Source organism: Eubalaena glacialis, chromosome 1, assembly GCF_028564815.1.
Source record: "Eubalaena glacialis isolate mEubGla1 chromosome 1, mEubGla1.1.hap2.+ XY, whole genome shotgun sequence".
Lineage (NCBI taxonomy): Eukaryota > Metazoa > Chordata > Mammalia > Artiodactyla > Balaenidae > Eubalaena > Eubalaena glacialis.
The window spans coordinates 65376841-65391942 of NC_083716.1; the positions used below are offsets into that span (position 1 = coordinate 65376841).

Sequence of the window (15102 nt, forward strand, 5' to 3'; positions counted from 1 at the left end):
TCTTGTAAGAGACCAAAACTGAAAAACAAGTAGGCCAGGTGACCTTGAACCTACCAAACATGTGCTGAAAGACCAGGTTGTAGGAGAATGTGGTGGTGCAACTCCCTGAATCTCTGGGCCAGATCATCCATCCAGGTAGGATGGCAAAGGGAGAGACCCCCCAGCAGAACCAGGAGAGAGAGGGACTTGGAGCTGGGGGTGTCTTACCAAGGAATAGGAGAACTGGGGAAAGATAACAAGGGCAACAAGGTTTGGGGTTGACTAAGACAAAATCTGTTAAGGTGAAACATTTCCCCAAGGAAGCATAACCTCAAAATACAAAAAGATAATTTTAACAAATCCACACAACATCTCTGCAGAGAGGTATAACTCTAAAATACAAAATAGTTCATTTTGGTAAATCTAGAACCTGTCCACAACAGTATCTCCATACCTGTTTCATAAATGCAAGAAAAAATATTTCCTAGGGAACCTCAGCCCCCTCATCTGTCCCCAGCCTCAGCTGGCCTCTCTTACCCTCCTCCAGCCTCCTCCATTCTGTCTGTCTGAACATCCTGCTTCAGCGAGTGGTGACAATTAGCACTAGGAATAAGTACATAAATCAGAATAAATCAACCTGGATGATCTAGAATATTATTCTTTTCAGTTTGTTTCTCATGATAATGGTCTCCACTTTTTCTAAGAAAAATTTCTTGGAACACTTTATTTCAATCATGCCTCCATCCAGTAAGTATTTAATAAGAATGGCACAGCACTGAGTTCACTGGGGCAAAACAAAAATGTATCTAACAAAGAGCTTATAATCTACTAGGCCAGATAAGAAATGCATACAGATAACTCTGTGACAAGGTAGAAAGTTATGGGTGGTTCAGATAAAGGGTGGAGAGGTGTGGGGTAGGTGATGAAATGAAGAGAAAGAGAGAGAGGATGTCCACTGGGAAAATGGTCAGGAACAGGCCAATTCCTCTTAGTTCTGGAGGGTAGAATGGAGACTGATGGGGCATGTGGGAGGGGCCGAGTTCCAGAGAGGCAGAGGTTAGTTTGGAGGGTGAAAGGACTTCTGGTCAACTCCAGCTGTTCAAAAGCAAGAGCTGTAGGATCATGTGGTAAATGCCCAGTCACAGGAAGTATTCATTTAAATGAAATTCGGATAATCTGTCAAAGATATTATAGAAGATATTCCATATATTTTTCCCCTGTTGGTAAGAAGTTTGAACTAGAGAGATGCTGTCAGCAACTTCTGACTCTATGGGTCCCTCATTCCACCAACAGACCATGAAGTTACCAAGCGAGCCTCCCAGATAAAGTATTAAAACCTCATGCAAAGATTCTTGGGAAATCAAATATTTTTATTCATTTACTGGATTTCATATACCTAACAGTCCTTAAAACAACTATCATCAGCAGTGACAAAAACCACATGTAAAATGATAACAGGTGCCCCAAACAGCACCCTCCCCATCACACATGTTTACTGAGAGACAAAATCCTACAGGGTGCTGATATAACTCACTTTAAGCATGAAAAGTTTCCTACAGGGCTCCCTGGCAATCAACGCTTCTTCATCCTGGGGCTGAATACTCCAAAGTTTTTGTTCTCTCTTCACGCTTGAAGTCAACGTGACAAGTTAATGACAAGTTAGATTAGATCTCCAGTTGATTAAGCCCCTATCCCTCTCAAATGTGCATCCACAAGTAGATGGCTCAATCTACTACAAGCAATGGCTGAAGCATCCCACTGGGGAATTCAGCCAGCCAGGCCACATGGGCAGATTGTGTATTTGTTTCCGAGCCCAGCAGCCACAGGACCCAAAGCCATAGAGGACTAACAGCTCAGGTCTCAACTGAAAGACTTGCTGAAAGGGGATCTCTTGGGCCCAATGCTTTGATTTTATAAGTTGGCCCATCTTTGGTCCAAACATGCCAAATAGAGATGTCATTTAATGCCCTTGAAAACCAGTAACAAAATGCTAAGAGTACCCAAGAACCTGGGGTTCTCTTCTGGCTATCCAGAAGGTGAAGTCAGCCAGAAGCTTGCCTGTTGGTCTCTGACCAACTCATCTGCCAGAGGAAAGGCTGCTCAGTATCCAAGGCACATGCGGCCCAACCCCAAGGGGTTCCTAGTTCTCCCTCCGTGCCTGCTGTAACCTCTTGGCCACAGCAGTGATCAGAGCTGCTCCCTTTCCACTCCCATCTTCTGACAACATGAATGTCACATCGCATCGAGGAGCTAGTTCTTTCACAGTTTCCTGCAATATCCGAGAAAAGCTATAAAAAAGAAAAAGAGAAACATCATCAGCACTTAGTTGTAGCATGTATCAGTACTTCCTTCCTTTTTATGAGTAATATTCCATTGCATAGATGGAAAATAGATTGCTTATCCATTCATCAGTTGATGGTGAGAATGTAAATTGGTGCAGCCATTATGGAAAACAGCATGGAGGTTTCTCAAAAAATTAAAAATAGAACTACCATATGATCCACTAATTCCACTCCTGGGTATTCATCCAAAGAAAACAAAAACACTAATTAGAAAAGATATATGCATTCCTATGTTCACGGCAGCATTACTTACAATAGCCAAGATATGGAAGCAACCCAAGTGCCCATCAATACATGAATGGATAAAGAAGATATGGTATATATATATACAATGGAGTATTACTCAGCCATAAAAAGAATGAAATCTTGCCATTTGCAAAAACATGGATGGACCTAGAGGGTATTATGCTAAGTGAAACAAGTCAGACAGAGAAAGGCAAATACTACATGATTTCATTTATATGTGAAATCTAAAATACAAAACAAATGAACAAACAAAACAGAAACAGAGTTACAGTTACAGAGAACAAACTACTGGTGATTGTCACAAGGGAGGAGACTAGAGGGTTGGGCAAAATAGATGAAGGGTATTAAGAGGCACAAACTTCCAGTTATAAAATAAGTAAGTCAGGGGATATAATGTACTGCATAGAGAACATAGTCAATAATACTGCTATAACTTTATACAGTGACAGATGGTTACTAGACTTATTGTGGTGATCAATTTGTAATGTATATAAATGTCAAATAACTATGTTGTATACCTAAAACTAATATAATATTGCATGTCAACTATACTTCAATTAGAAAAAAAAGATTTGGGAAGTTGCTCTCTTTACAATGTTAAGTCTTCCAATCCACTAGCATGGGATATTTTTCCATTTATTTGGGTAGGTTTTCTTTATTTCAACAATGTTTTGTAGTTTTCAATGTACAAGCCTTACACTTCTTTTATTAAATTTATTACTAAGTATTTTATTCTTTTTGATGCTATTTTCTTAATTTCATTTTCAGATTATTCATTGTTAATGCATAGAAATGCAAATGATTTTTGTATACTGATCTTGCATCCTGAAACCTTGCTGAATTTGTTTCTCAGTTCCTTCCAATAGTTTTTTGTGGATTCCTTAGGATTTCTATGTACAAAATCATGCCATCTGCAAAGATAGTTTTAGTTTTGCCTTTCCAATATAGATGTCTTTTATTTCTTTTTCTTGCCTAACTGCCTTGTGTAGACTCACTCCTGATTTTCTGCTTGAGGTCACATATTTTTGGTCTGGTTCCTATAAGCCTCTCCCTTGAATCAAAACTTGACTGAAAGACAAAACCACACAACCATCTGGAGGCAGTGCTAGAAGCAGTACAGTGTTGAACAGCAGTGGCAAGAGTGGACATCCCTGTCTTGTTCCTAATTTTAAGAGAAAAGCATCCAGTGTCTCGCCAGTAAGTATGATGTCAGCTGTGGGTTTTTCATAGATGCTTTTATCAGATTAAAGAAGCTCCCTTATTCCTAGTTTGTTGAGTGCTCTTATCATGAAAGGTGCTAGATTTTATCAACTGCTTTGTCTGCACCTATTGAAATGATCATGTGGTTTCTGTCCCTTGGTCAGGTCTTGGTTCAAAGGAAGAGGCTTGTAGGAACCACACCAAAAATATGTGACCCCCAAGGGAAAACCAAGAAAAGATATCAGTCTGTTATTCTGGATAATTAGTCAGCATCATAGGAAGGGCTAAGGATCAAGGATTGCAGTAATAATATGTTTATGTATACATTTCAGCATGATTGGTAATTTTTATAAGCTTGCTAATACCTTTCTTCATCGCCAAAACAAAATGTAAAACGTTAAATAAAAATAAAAGCTTTCATTGCCATCTTTTTGATGTGCCATGTAGTCTACAGACACTATTTGACTTAATTCTCCTGACAACCTATGAGGTAGGTATGATTTTTGTCACCATTTTAGAGATAAAGAATTAGGGTCAAAGGGGGTAAGAAACTGGCCCTGGGCCCCACAGCTTCTAAGTGGTGGAGCCAGGATCCAAACTCACTCTTAATCCTTCTGCCTCCTGACTCTGAGCTCATCCTTGTCACATGCTCTATACTGTGCAAAACAGTCAGTTCTAATTGCTCCCTGTGAGGTCAGGTGAGACTGTGTTGATAATAATCACTTGTATTTACTGAGCACTGTGTAAAGCACTGTTCATGTAGGAACTCACTCAACCCTGATGCAGGCCTAGGAGGTAGAGATTATTACTGCCTGCCTGTTACAGATGTGGAGCCTGGGCTTCAGAGAGGGTGGTGAACACCCCACATCATAGCACTAGGAAGCAGAGCCCCCAGGGCCTGCACTTTATCTGTCAGATTCACCAGGGTCCACACTCAGCCTCAGCATCCCCACCCCTGCCTCTCTGGAGCACTCACTGCGGGTGCAGCTTGTACAGGGTGCCATCCACACCCACGGTGATCTTCAGGTGCTCAAACCCCTGGTCTTCCCTCCTTTTCTCCACGACGGCGGCCAGGCCGGCACCGTAGAGCTCGGCCGCCCGCCGGGACACAGCTCCGCACACCTCCTTCACCACGATGCTGTCCTCACACGTGCTGTCCAGGCCAAGCTGCTGCAGGATCCTCCTGACCTGGAGGAGGGCCAGCCGATCGCTGCAGGCAAGCAGAGCAGGATGTCAGGACCTATTCCTGGGGTCCTAGAACCTGCTCCGCAGGGCTCATGGGCCCCCATCCCTAGATGCTCAAGCGGGAGGGAGAAGAAAATGATCCAAGCCATGGTAAGATTGGAGCAGGATGCCTTAGAAGCTGAGATTCAAGAAGGTCTGCCACCCCCGGGAAGTTCCATTATCTTTAAAGAATAAACTGTGAGCACATCATCTTTTCAGGATCAAAAGAGGATCATTTTTTAGCCTAAGCTAACTCCTGTGTAACCATTTAGGAACCTCGGGGCCCAGACAGGCTGCTGGACCCTCAGCTGGGTGCTGTGGTCCTGATACAGCTGGCGAGAGGGAGAAACCCCAGGAGGCAACCCTCTGCCCAGCCAGGCCCTTACTCTTTTTATTTTTAAATTTCAAATCTGCCGGAACCTGGTGTGACAGCAGCACATCCAACATAGGGTCTTTCACATCGAGCAGGTGAAATTGATCACGAGTCACCTTTCAATTTGAGACAAGAACTTGGTTTCAAAGATGCCCCTGGTCCGGAGACGCTCTGAAATCTGCCCTCGGAAGAGGAGACCCTGCTTGGTCAAGTCAATCAGGATCTGCCGCACGATCTCCCCCAGGTACATCCCACTGGTCATTTTCTCGTATCTGTTTAGAGAAGAGGGATAAGGTTGGCGAGAGCAGGAAAATCAGTGCTGGTGAGTGGTTCGCGAAAGGATCACAAGTCAGAGCATGGAAGGCATGCCACTGGCATCCACCAGCTGCCTGGGTTGCAGTGGGTCAGAGTGGGCAGCAGGCCCAGAGAAGTGCATGCAGGAGACAGTATGATGTGGGAAGGCCAGGCTTTGGAGCCATATTGAGCAAGAACTACGTCCCAGCTCTGCCACACATTAGCTGTATGACCTGAGCAAGCACTTTAAACCATCATCTATAAAACAGGGAGCAAAACCCTGACCCCACAAGACTCTTGGGAGGCAACCGTCTGGTGCACAGTAGACACTAAGCTAAAGCGAGTGAGTCCCTTTCCTGGCCCCAGAGCTAGTTCTCCTTGGCTTTGTATTTGAAGAAATCTGTTCCGCTAGAGCTTCCGCTCCATGAGATAACACATTTAAACTGTATGCACACACCAAGGGTGGTCCAAAACGTTAGCCCCCTTCCCCCTTTCTATCAGGCTGTGAGCTCCAAGGCGGAAGGTGCAAGAGAAAAAGGAGCTTTGCAACCAACAGGCACTGATCAGACACGCTGCCCAGGTAGGTGTGACAGTATTAATAACAATGATGCAGAGCTGGACTGCCCCTGCCTGCAGGGTCAAAAGGAAATCTGAGTGTGCCTGAGACTTACGTGCTGGACTTGTGTTCTCTTAACTGCTCAGGACCTCATCAGTCTAAAGAACTGACACTTAGACAAATAATGGTGACAGCAGGTGAATTCAAGTATGTTGCCCCCTTAAACTCTCACTCCAAAAACATGAGTTTCCAGTGGATTCAGACACAAAACTTGGATGCCCCAACTTGGGATTTAGAGATAAGGCCCTTTGTTAAGGTCCCTTCTGTTTTGGTCCCTGGTTCAGCTGGGCTTACCACAATTCACCTGCCTCCCACCTACAAAGACTAGTGCCAAAGGAAGATGAGGGACCACCAGGGCTGGTCTTGGTCTTGTCAAGCCTCTTCCTATTGAGTTTTCTCAGTTCAACAGTCAGCGAGGCATCTGTGGCCCAGGCATCCCATTACATTTCCTATCTGCTCAACTTTTCCACTTGGATATCGTCCATCAGGATAAATCTACACTTTCATCTTATTTTATATAGTAAGACACTGGGTTTAGTTGTGACAAAGACCATATGGCCTGACAGTAAAACATTTACTATCTGGTCCTTTACAGAAAAAGTTTGCCAACCCCTGTCGTAATGGATGGGCTCAGGCTAATGATCAATCCACCACAGGCTAGCTCTATCCCTGTCTACCCCTTTCTCTCCTATTCAAGAAAGTATATAAGAATGCAAGTGAAAATGTACTCTGTTTTGTGTTTTTTTTAAAACCATCATTATTTTCAGTATTTTGAGTATGGTTATCAATTGGAATACACCTCACAAAGTGATTGTGACCCATGCTGGAACACAACGTCATGGCTAAGAACCAGGACTCCCATCCATCACCTGCAGCCACTTCCCCACCCCCAGAACAACAGAGATCACCAACCTGGCAGCTTGCTCTTGAAAGACTAAGGATGTTGACCTCTAAACTGGACCTACTAGAAGCCCATCTTGAGAGGGCCCACTAAGTCACCGTGTCCCAGCTCTGTGACACCCAGTCCACAGTGAATGGACTTTTTGACAACCTCTGCCTCACTTCCAAAGCCACCACTAGACCTTATAGTACATTGTGGTAATTAGAAAAAGGCTCACCTTCTTTCTCTCTGTTGGAAACTTGTCATAACTTTATGCTTTTGTTCAAATAAGACATTTCACTAACATCTGATGGAGAGTTGTCATAAATATACAAACTATGGTGTCTGTAACATGAAAATGGTGCCCCTTTAGATCTGCTGAAGTCGTACACTGCACAACCTGCATGAACGCACACATCTGCCCTCCTCACCTCTGTTTGCCAGGATTCAAGGACCCCTCGTCCACCTCCTTGTCGTACTGGGTTCGGATGTCATCTAGGCAGCCATTATCTCCAAATCCTCCCCACTCTGTGTTTATGCACATCTTCCCTTCATCCCCTTCCACCAGTTCAATGTTCCTCATCTCCTCCATGTAGCACATGTTGCTGCCTGTTCCTAAAAGGTCAAGATGGGACTTTAGTCTTCAAAAGACACCACTACGTCTTAAAGAGCCAGCAGGGTACAGTAGATAGGAATTTAGGTTTGGAGTCAGATACAACTGGGTGTGGACTTTAGCTTTACACTCATAGCTGGGTGACCCTAGACAAGTATCTCATCTTTCAGAGATCCAATTACTTCATCTGTAAAAAGGAAATAATACCTGCTTTATAGATTTGTTATAAAGAAAAAAAAAAAATGAGACGATGTTCGTAAGTTTCCTCCACATAGAATTGGTACCTGTGATATCATTATCCTTCTCCTCCTCCTCCTCATGATTACTGATAAGCCACAGGCACACAAAGTAAGCTCCAAGTAGTCACAGAATTAGCAGTCAGAGCTGGAAGGGACCATGAGGAATCATCTAGTCTTGGATAAGTAGACACTTGGCATCTGAAAGCCACCCTCTTCTCCTTTGTCCATGACCTGGTCTCAGAACTATTCTCAACACAACAGTCCAGGCAACTATTATCATCAAGCAAACAAATCTTACCTCTTTGTCCTCCTAGATCTAGCCCAGCCCTTCCCACAGATGAGGAAACTCAAGTCCAGACAGAATAAGCAACCTGCCCAAGGTCATAAAGTAGGTAAGTGTTGGAGTGAGATGAAACCTCTTAGTTGGCATTGAAGACATCTCAATATATCCCCATCTCCTGTTCTATGTACTACTTAAACTCAGGAAGCCCAGACAACCAGCTGGGACAACTTTCCCAGATTCCGTGATTACTTAACCTGTGCCTGTCACTTAGAATGCCCATCACCCCTGTCTCCACCTGTTCAAATGCCACCTGTCCCCTCACCTCTTAAAGTATCCCCCTGGTATCCACCCTTGCCCTTAATCACTGACAGACTTTTCCAAAAGACCCTTAAAAGGCCTATATCATACCTCAGACCACTCCCTTCTTCTCTCCTAGGTTTCTTTCCAACTCTTCCCCATCCTGTGCATCCTGACAGCCAGAAGAGGTCAGAGAACAGAGGAGGTGCAAGTTGGAGCCAACATGAAAATCTAGCTCCCTCAGCCCCATGCCAAACTGATCCAAATGTGGTCTCCTTCCTCCCAGGATAATCTGCCCCAAGGCGCTAATTTGAAAGTCCCCTCTTTCTATGTTATTCTCCTTCCTCAACAGAAAGGAAAACCTTGGCTTAGGACCCTTAGGGAAAAAGATGTTAAGTAAAGACTTGGGAATTAGGAGACCTGGAATTCCAATCTTAACTTTGTCTCTACTTTGGACAAAGCTGGCTTCAGAATCTCTACATAATGGAACAATGGCCCCCTGCCCTTCACTATGTTAAAAGGGAACCTCTAAAAGATCAGATGGGAGTAGGCCAATGGGACATGCCTGATCACTTACCTGCAATCAGGCCAACCTCACAATTACGATCTTCATAGCCACAGGTCATCATGGTCCCCACTGTGTCATTCACAACTGCGACTATGTCCAGGTCAAACTCCTGCAAAGGAAGCAGCTCTACTATAAGTAGGATGTGCAAGCCAAACAGGCTCAGGAGGGGCACATCAGCCTGATGTGGGCAGAGGCCAGAGTCACAGGGCTGGGTATAGGATGGCAGAGCAGAGGGGCCTTGGGGAAGGGGCAAGGTCAGGCATGAGCCTCAACACCATAACGTACATTTCTCCTCTTGATGGCTTCCCTGAGCATGTCCACCACATCTTCCCCTTCACAGTCAGTAGCCTTGAAGCCTTTGGTCCACTCAATGAGTGTTCCCTGAAAGAAAGGAGAGCAAATTCATTTGAACAATAGTTTGCTGGGACCACTGCACAATCTCAGCATCAAACAGATGCAAGGCACTATAGCTGACGGGTAGTCAAATGCTTTTGACTGTGCTTCCATCTGTAGCCCTAACACTGGGCCCAGAGGTGCCACGGAGCGTGATGCTCAGACAAGGTCTACTGCTGAGGAATAATGGCAGCAATTCATATTTATCAAGGGTCAACTAATGCTCCCTGGCCATGACTTCACAGAACAAAGGCCACTTCTAATTTACCCAATCAATCACATCTTTGTGATTAAAGCTGCAAAATGTTCATCAAAGCATTGTTTCACAGGAAAAACTAGAGGCATCCTGTCATTCCAACAATATGAATCTATCATCTTGTACATCAATATAGGAAATGCTCTACACCCATAAAAACATAATGCTTTAAGAGACGTTAGATGTTAGAGAAAGATGTTCACCATACACTGTTAAGTGAACTCACATTAAATAAATACAGATGGTGAATTATTCTATTATTATTTTAAAACTCACACACACTCAAATCTGGAAAAAGGCCTGGAACAAGGCATACACCAGGTGGTTGACAGTGGTTCCCTCTGGGTACAAGATTACTGGTACCTTTTAGTCTCTCCTTTTTGTTTGCCTATATTTTCTAATTTTCCTAAAATTAGCATGTATAATTTTTAAAATACCAAGAAAAAGTATTTCTAATTTTTTTTTGAATTTTATTTTTTTAATACAGCAGGTTCTTATTAGTTACCTATTTTATACATATTAGTGTATATATGTCAATCCCAATGTCCCAATTCATCCCCCTCCACCACTTCCCCCCCCTTGGTGTCCATACGTTTGTTCTCTACATCTATGTCTCTATTTCTGCCTTGCAAACCAGTTCATTCTAGATTCCACATATATGCGTTAATGTATGATATTTGTTTTTCTCTTTCTACTTACTTCACTCTGTATGACAGTCTCCATGTCTACCCACATCTCTGCAAATGACCCAATTTCATTCTTTTTTATGGCTGAGTAATATTCCATTGTATATATGTACCACACCTATGTCTCTCTTTTTGGAACTAGTGGTTACCAGAAGGGCGAGGGGTGAGGAGAGGGGCAAAATAGGTGAAAGGGATTAAGAGGTACAAACTACTAGATATAAAATAAATAAGTTACAAGGATGTAATATACAGCACAGAGAATATAGTCAATATTTTATAATAACCTTGTATGGAGTATAAGCTATAAAAATAGCTTATAGTATATGTTGTATACCTGAAACTAATATAATATTGTAAATCAACTATACTTCAATTTTTAAGTCTCTCTTTTTTCTCCCCAGTCATCAGTGGCTTTGCTCCCAGCTGTCCATTGGTCTCCCCTCCTTCTTAGCTGTGTCTTCATGAACCTGTCAGAACTGCTGGGAGAGAGGCCTGAAGGCCCAGTGTCCTGGGTCAGGAGGTGCAGCTGTGCCCTGGATCATTCAGAACCATGGACAGCTGCACACGGCTCCCCCTTCCCATGTGTATTAATTTTTTTTTCAATATCTTTATTGGAGTATAATTGCTCTACAAGGGTGCATTAGCTTCTGCTGTATAACAAAGTGAATCAGCTATATGTATACATATATCCCCATATCCCCTCCCTCTTGCATCTCCCTCCCACCCTCCCTATCTCACCCCTCTAGGCGGTCACAAAGCACCGAGCTGATCTCCCTGTGTTATGCAGCTTCTTCCCACCAGCCATCCATTCTATATCTGGTAGTGTATATATGTCCATGCCACTTTCTAATCTCGTCCCAGCCCACCCCTCCCCCTCCCCATGTCTTCAAGTCCACTCTCCACATCTGCGTCTTTATGCCTGTCCTGCCCCTAGGTTCTTCAGAACCTTTTTTTTTTTTAAGACTCCATATATATGTGTTAGCATACGGTATTTGTTTTTCTGTCTGACTTACTTCACTCTGTATGACAGACTCTAGGTCCATCCACCTCACTACAAATAACTCAATTCTGTTTCTTTTTATGGCTGAGTAATATTCCATTGTATATATGTGCCACATCTTCTTTATCCATTCATCTGTCAATGGACACTTAGGTTGTTTCCATGTCCTGGCTATTGTAAATAGTGCTGCAATGAACATCGTGGTACATGACTCTTTGAATTATGGTTTTCTCAGGGTATATGCCCAGTAGTGGGATTGCTGGGTCGTATGGTAGTTCTATTTTTAGTTTTTTAAGGAACCTCCATACTGTTCTCCATAGTGGCTGTATCAATTTACATTCCCACCAACAGTGCAAGAGGGTTCCCTTTTCTCCACACCCTCTCCAGCATTTATTGTTTGTAGATTTTTTGATGATGGCCATTCTGACCGGTGTGAGGTGATATCTCACTGCAGTTTTGATTTGCATTACTCTAATGATTAGTGATGTTGAGCATTCTTTCATGTGTTTGTTGGCAATCTGTATTTCTTTGGAGAAATGTCTATTTAGGTCTTCTGCCCATTTTTGGATTGGGTTGTTTGTTTTTTTAATATTGAGCTGCATGAGCTGCTTATAAATTTTGGAGATTAATCCTTTGTCAGTTGCTTCATTTGCAAATATTTTCTCTCATTCTGAGGGTTGTCTTTTCGTCTTGTTTATGGTTTCCTTTGCTGTACAAAAGATTTTGTTTCATTAGGTCCCATTTGTTTGTGTTTTTATTTCCATTTCTCTAGGAGGTGGGTCAAAAAGGATCTTGCTGTGATTTATGTCATAGAGTGTTCTGCCTATGTTTTCCTCTAAGAGTTTGATAGTGTCTGGCCTTACATTTAGGTCTTTAATCCATTTTGAGTTTATTTTTGTGTATGGTGTTAGGAAGTGTTCTAATTTCATTCTTTTACATATAGCTGTCCAGTTTTCCCAGCACCACTTATTGAAGAGGCTGTCTTTTCTCCATTGTATATTCTTGCCTCCTTTATCAAAGATAAGGTGACCATATGTGTGTGGGTTTATCTCTGGGCTTTCTACCCTGTTCCATTGATCTATGTTTCTGTTTTTGTGCCAGTATCATACTGTCTTGATTACTGTAGCTTTATAATATAGTCTGAAGTCAGGGAGCCTGATTCCTCCAGCTCCGTTTTTCTTTCTCAAGATTGCTTTGGCTATTCGGGGTCTTTTGTGCTTCCATACAAGTTGTGAAATTTTTTGTTCTAGTTCTGTGAAAAATGCCATTGATAGTTTGACAGGGAATGCACTGAATCTGTAGATTGCTTTGGGTAGTATAGTCATTTTCACAATGTTGATTCTTCCAATCCAAGAACATGGTATATCTCTCCATCTATTTGGATCATCTTTAATTTCTTTCATCAGTGTCTTATAGTTTTCTGCATATAGGTCTTTTGTCTCCCTAGGTAGGTTTATTCCTAGGTATTTGATTCTTTTTGTTGCAGTGGTAAATGGGAGTGTTTCCTTAATTTCTCTTTCAGATTTTTCATCATTAGTGTAGAGGAATACTAGAGATTTCTGTGCATTAATTTTGTATCCTGCTACTTTACCAAATTCATTGATTAGCTCTAGTAGTTTTCTGGTAACATCTTTAGGATTCTCTATGTATAGCATCATGTCATCTGCAAACAGTGACAGTTTTACTTCTTCTTTTCCGATTTGGATTCTTTTTACTTCTTTTTCTTCTCTGATTGCTGTGGCTAAAACTTCCAAAACTATGTTGAATAACAGTGGTGACAGTGGGCAACCCTGTATTGTTCCTGATCTTAGTGGAAATGGTTTCAGTTTTTCACCACTGAGAACAATGTTGGCTGTGGGTTTGTCATATATGGCCTTTATTATGTTGAGGTAAGATCCCTCTATGCCTACTTTCCGGAGGGTTTTTATCATAAATGGGTGTTGAATTTTGTCAAAAGTTTTTTCTGCATCTATTGAGATGATCATGTGGCTTTTATCCTTCAATTTGTTAATATGGTGTATCACATTGATTGATTTGTGTATATTGAAGAATCCTTGCATTCCTGGGATAAACCCCACTTGATCATGGTGTATGATCCTTTTAATGTGCTGTTGGATTCTGTTTGCTAGTATTTTGTTGAGGATTTTTGCATCTATGTTCATCAGTGATATTGGCCTATAGTTTTCTTTTTCTGTGACTTCTTTGTCTGGCTTTGGTATCTGGGTGATGGTGGCCTCGTAGAATGAGTTTGGGAGTGTTCCTCCCTCTGCTATATTTTGGAAGAGTTTGAGAAAGATAGGTGTTAGCTCTTCTCTAAATGTTTGATAGAATTCGACTGTGAAGCCTTCTAGTCCTGGGCTTTTGTTTGTTGGAAGATTTTTAATCACAGTTTCAACTTCAGTGCTTGTGATTGGTCTGTTTATATTTTCTATTTCTTCCTGGTTCAGTCTCACAAGGTTGTGCTTTTCTAAGAATGTGTCCATTTCTTCCAGGTTGTCCATTTTATTGGCATATAGTTGCTTGTAGTAATCTCTCATGATCCTTTGTATTTCTGCAGTGTCAGTTGTTACTTCTCCTTTTTCATTCCTAATTCTATTGATTTGAGTCTTCTCCCTTTTTTTCTTGATGAGTCTGGCTAATGGTTTATCAATTTTGTTTATCTTCTCAAAGAACCAGCTTTTAGTTTTATTGATCTTTGCTATCGTTTCCTTCATTTCTTTTTCATTTATTTCTGATCTGATCTTTATGATTTCTTTCCTTCTGCTAACTTTGGGGTTTTTTTTGTTCTTCTTTCTCTAATTGCTTTAGGTGTAAGCTTAGGTTGTTTATTTGAGATGTTTCTTGCTTTTTGAGGTAGGATTGTATTGCTATAAACTTCCCTCTTAGAACTGCTTTTGCTGCATCCCATAGGTTTTGGGTCGTGTTTTCATTGTTATTTGTTTCTAGGTATTTTTTGATTTCCTCTTTGATTTCTTAAGTGATCTCTTGGTTATTTAGTAGTGTATTGTTTAGCCTCCATGTGTTTGTATTTTTTACAGTTTTTCTCCTGTAATTGATATCTAGTCTTATAGCGTTATGGTCAGAAAAGATACTTGATTCGATTTCAATTTTTGTAAATTTACCAAGGCTTGATTTGTGACCCAAGATGTGATCTATCCTGGAGAATGTTCCATGTGCACTTGAGAAGAAAGTGTATTCTGTTGTTTTTGGATGGAATGTCCTATAAAATCAATTAAGTCCATCTTGTTTAATGTGTCATTTAAAGCTTGTGTTTCCTTATTTATTTTCATTTTGGATGATCTGTCCATTGGTGAAAGTGGGGTGTTAAAGTGTCCTACTATGATTGTGTTACTGTCGATTTCCCCTTTTATGGCTGTTAGCATTTGCCTTATGTATTGAAGTGCTCCTCTGTTGGGTGCATAAATATTTACAATTGTAATATCTTCTTCTTGAATTGATCCCTTGATCATTATGTAGTGTCCTTCTTTGTCTTTTGTAATAGTCTTTATTTTAAAGTCTATTAGTTCTGATATGAGTATTGCTACTCCAGCTTTCTTTTGATTTCCATTTGCATGGAATATCTTTTTCCATCCCCTCACTAGCAGTCTGTATG

At 41.6% G+C, this 15102-nt stretch overlaps 1 protein-coding gene across 1 annotated transcript in view; it reads right to left on the reverse strand.

Annotated features, from left to right (window-relative positions):
- Positions 1-1378: 1378 nt before the first annotated feature.
- HKDC1 (hexokinase domain containing 1) overlaps positions 1379-15102 on the reverse strand; it is a 43154-nt gene continuing 29430 nt past the window's right edge. The window contains exons 14-19 of the mRNA XM_061181436.1: positions 9440-9535; positions 9164-9263; positions 7586-7769; positions 5481-5636; positions 4744-4977; positions 1379-2267 (exon numbers count right to left, since the gene is read on the reverse strand). Coding sequence (XP_061037419.1) covers positions 2120-2267; positions 4744-4977; positions 5481-5636; positions 7586-7769; positions 9164-9263; positions 9440-9535 — 918 coding nt within the window. The 3' untranslated portion in view covers positions 1379-2119. The remainder of the gene's footprint in view (positions 2268-4743; positions 4978-5480; positions 5637-7585; positions 7770-9163; positions 9264-9439; positions 9536-15102) is intronic.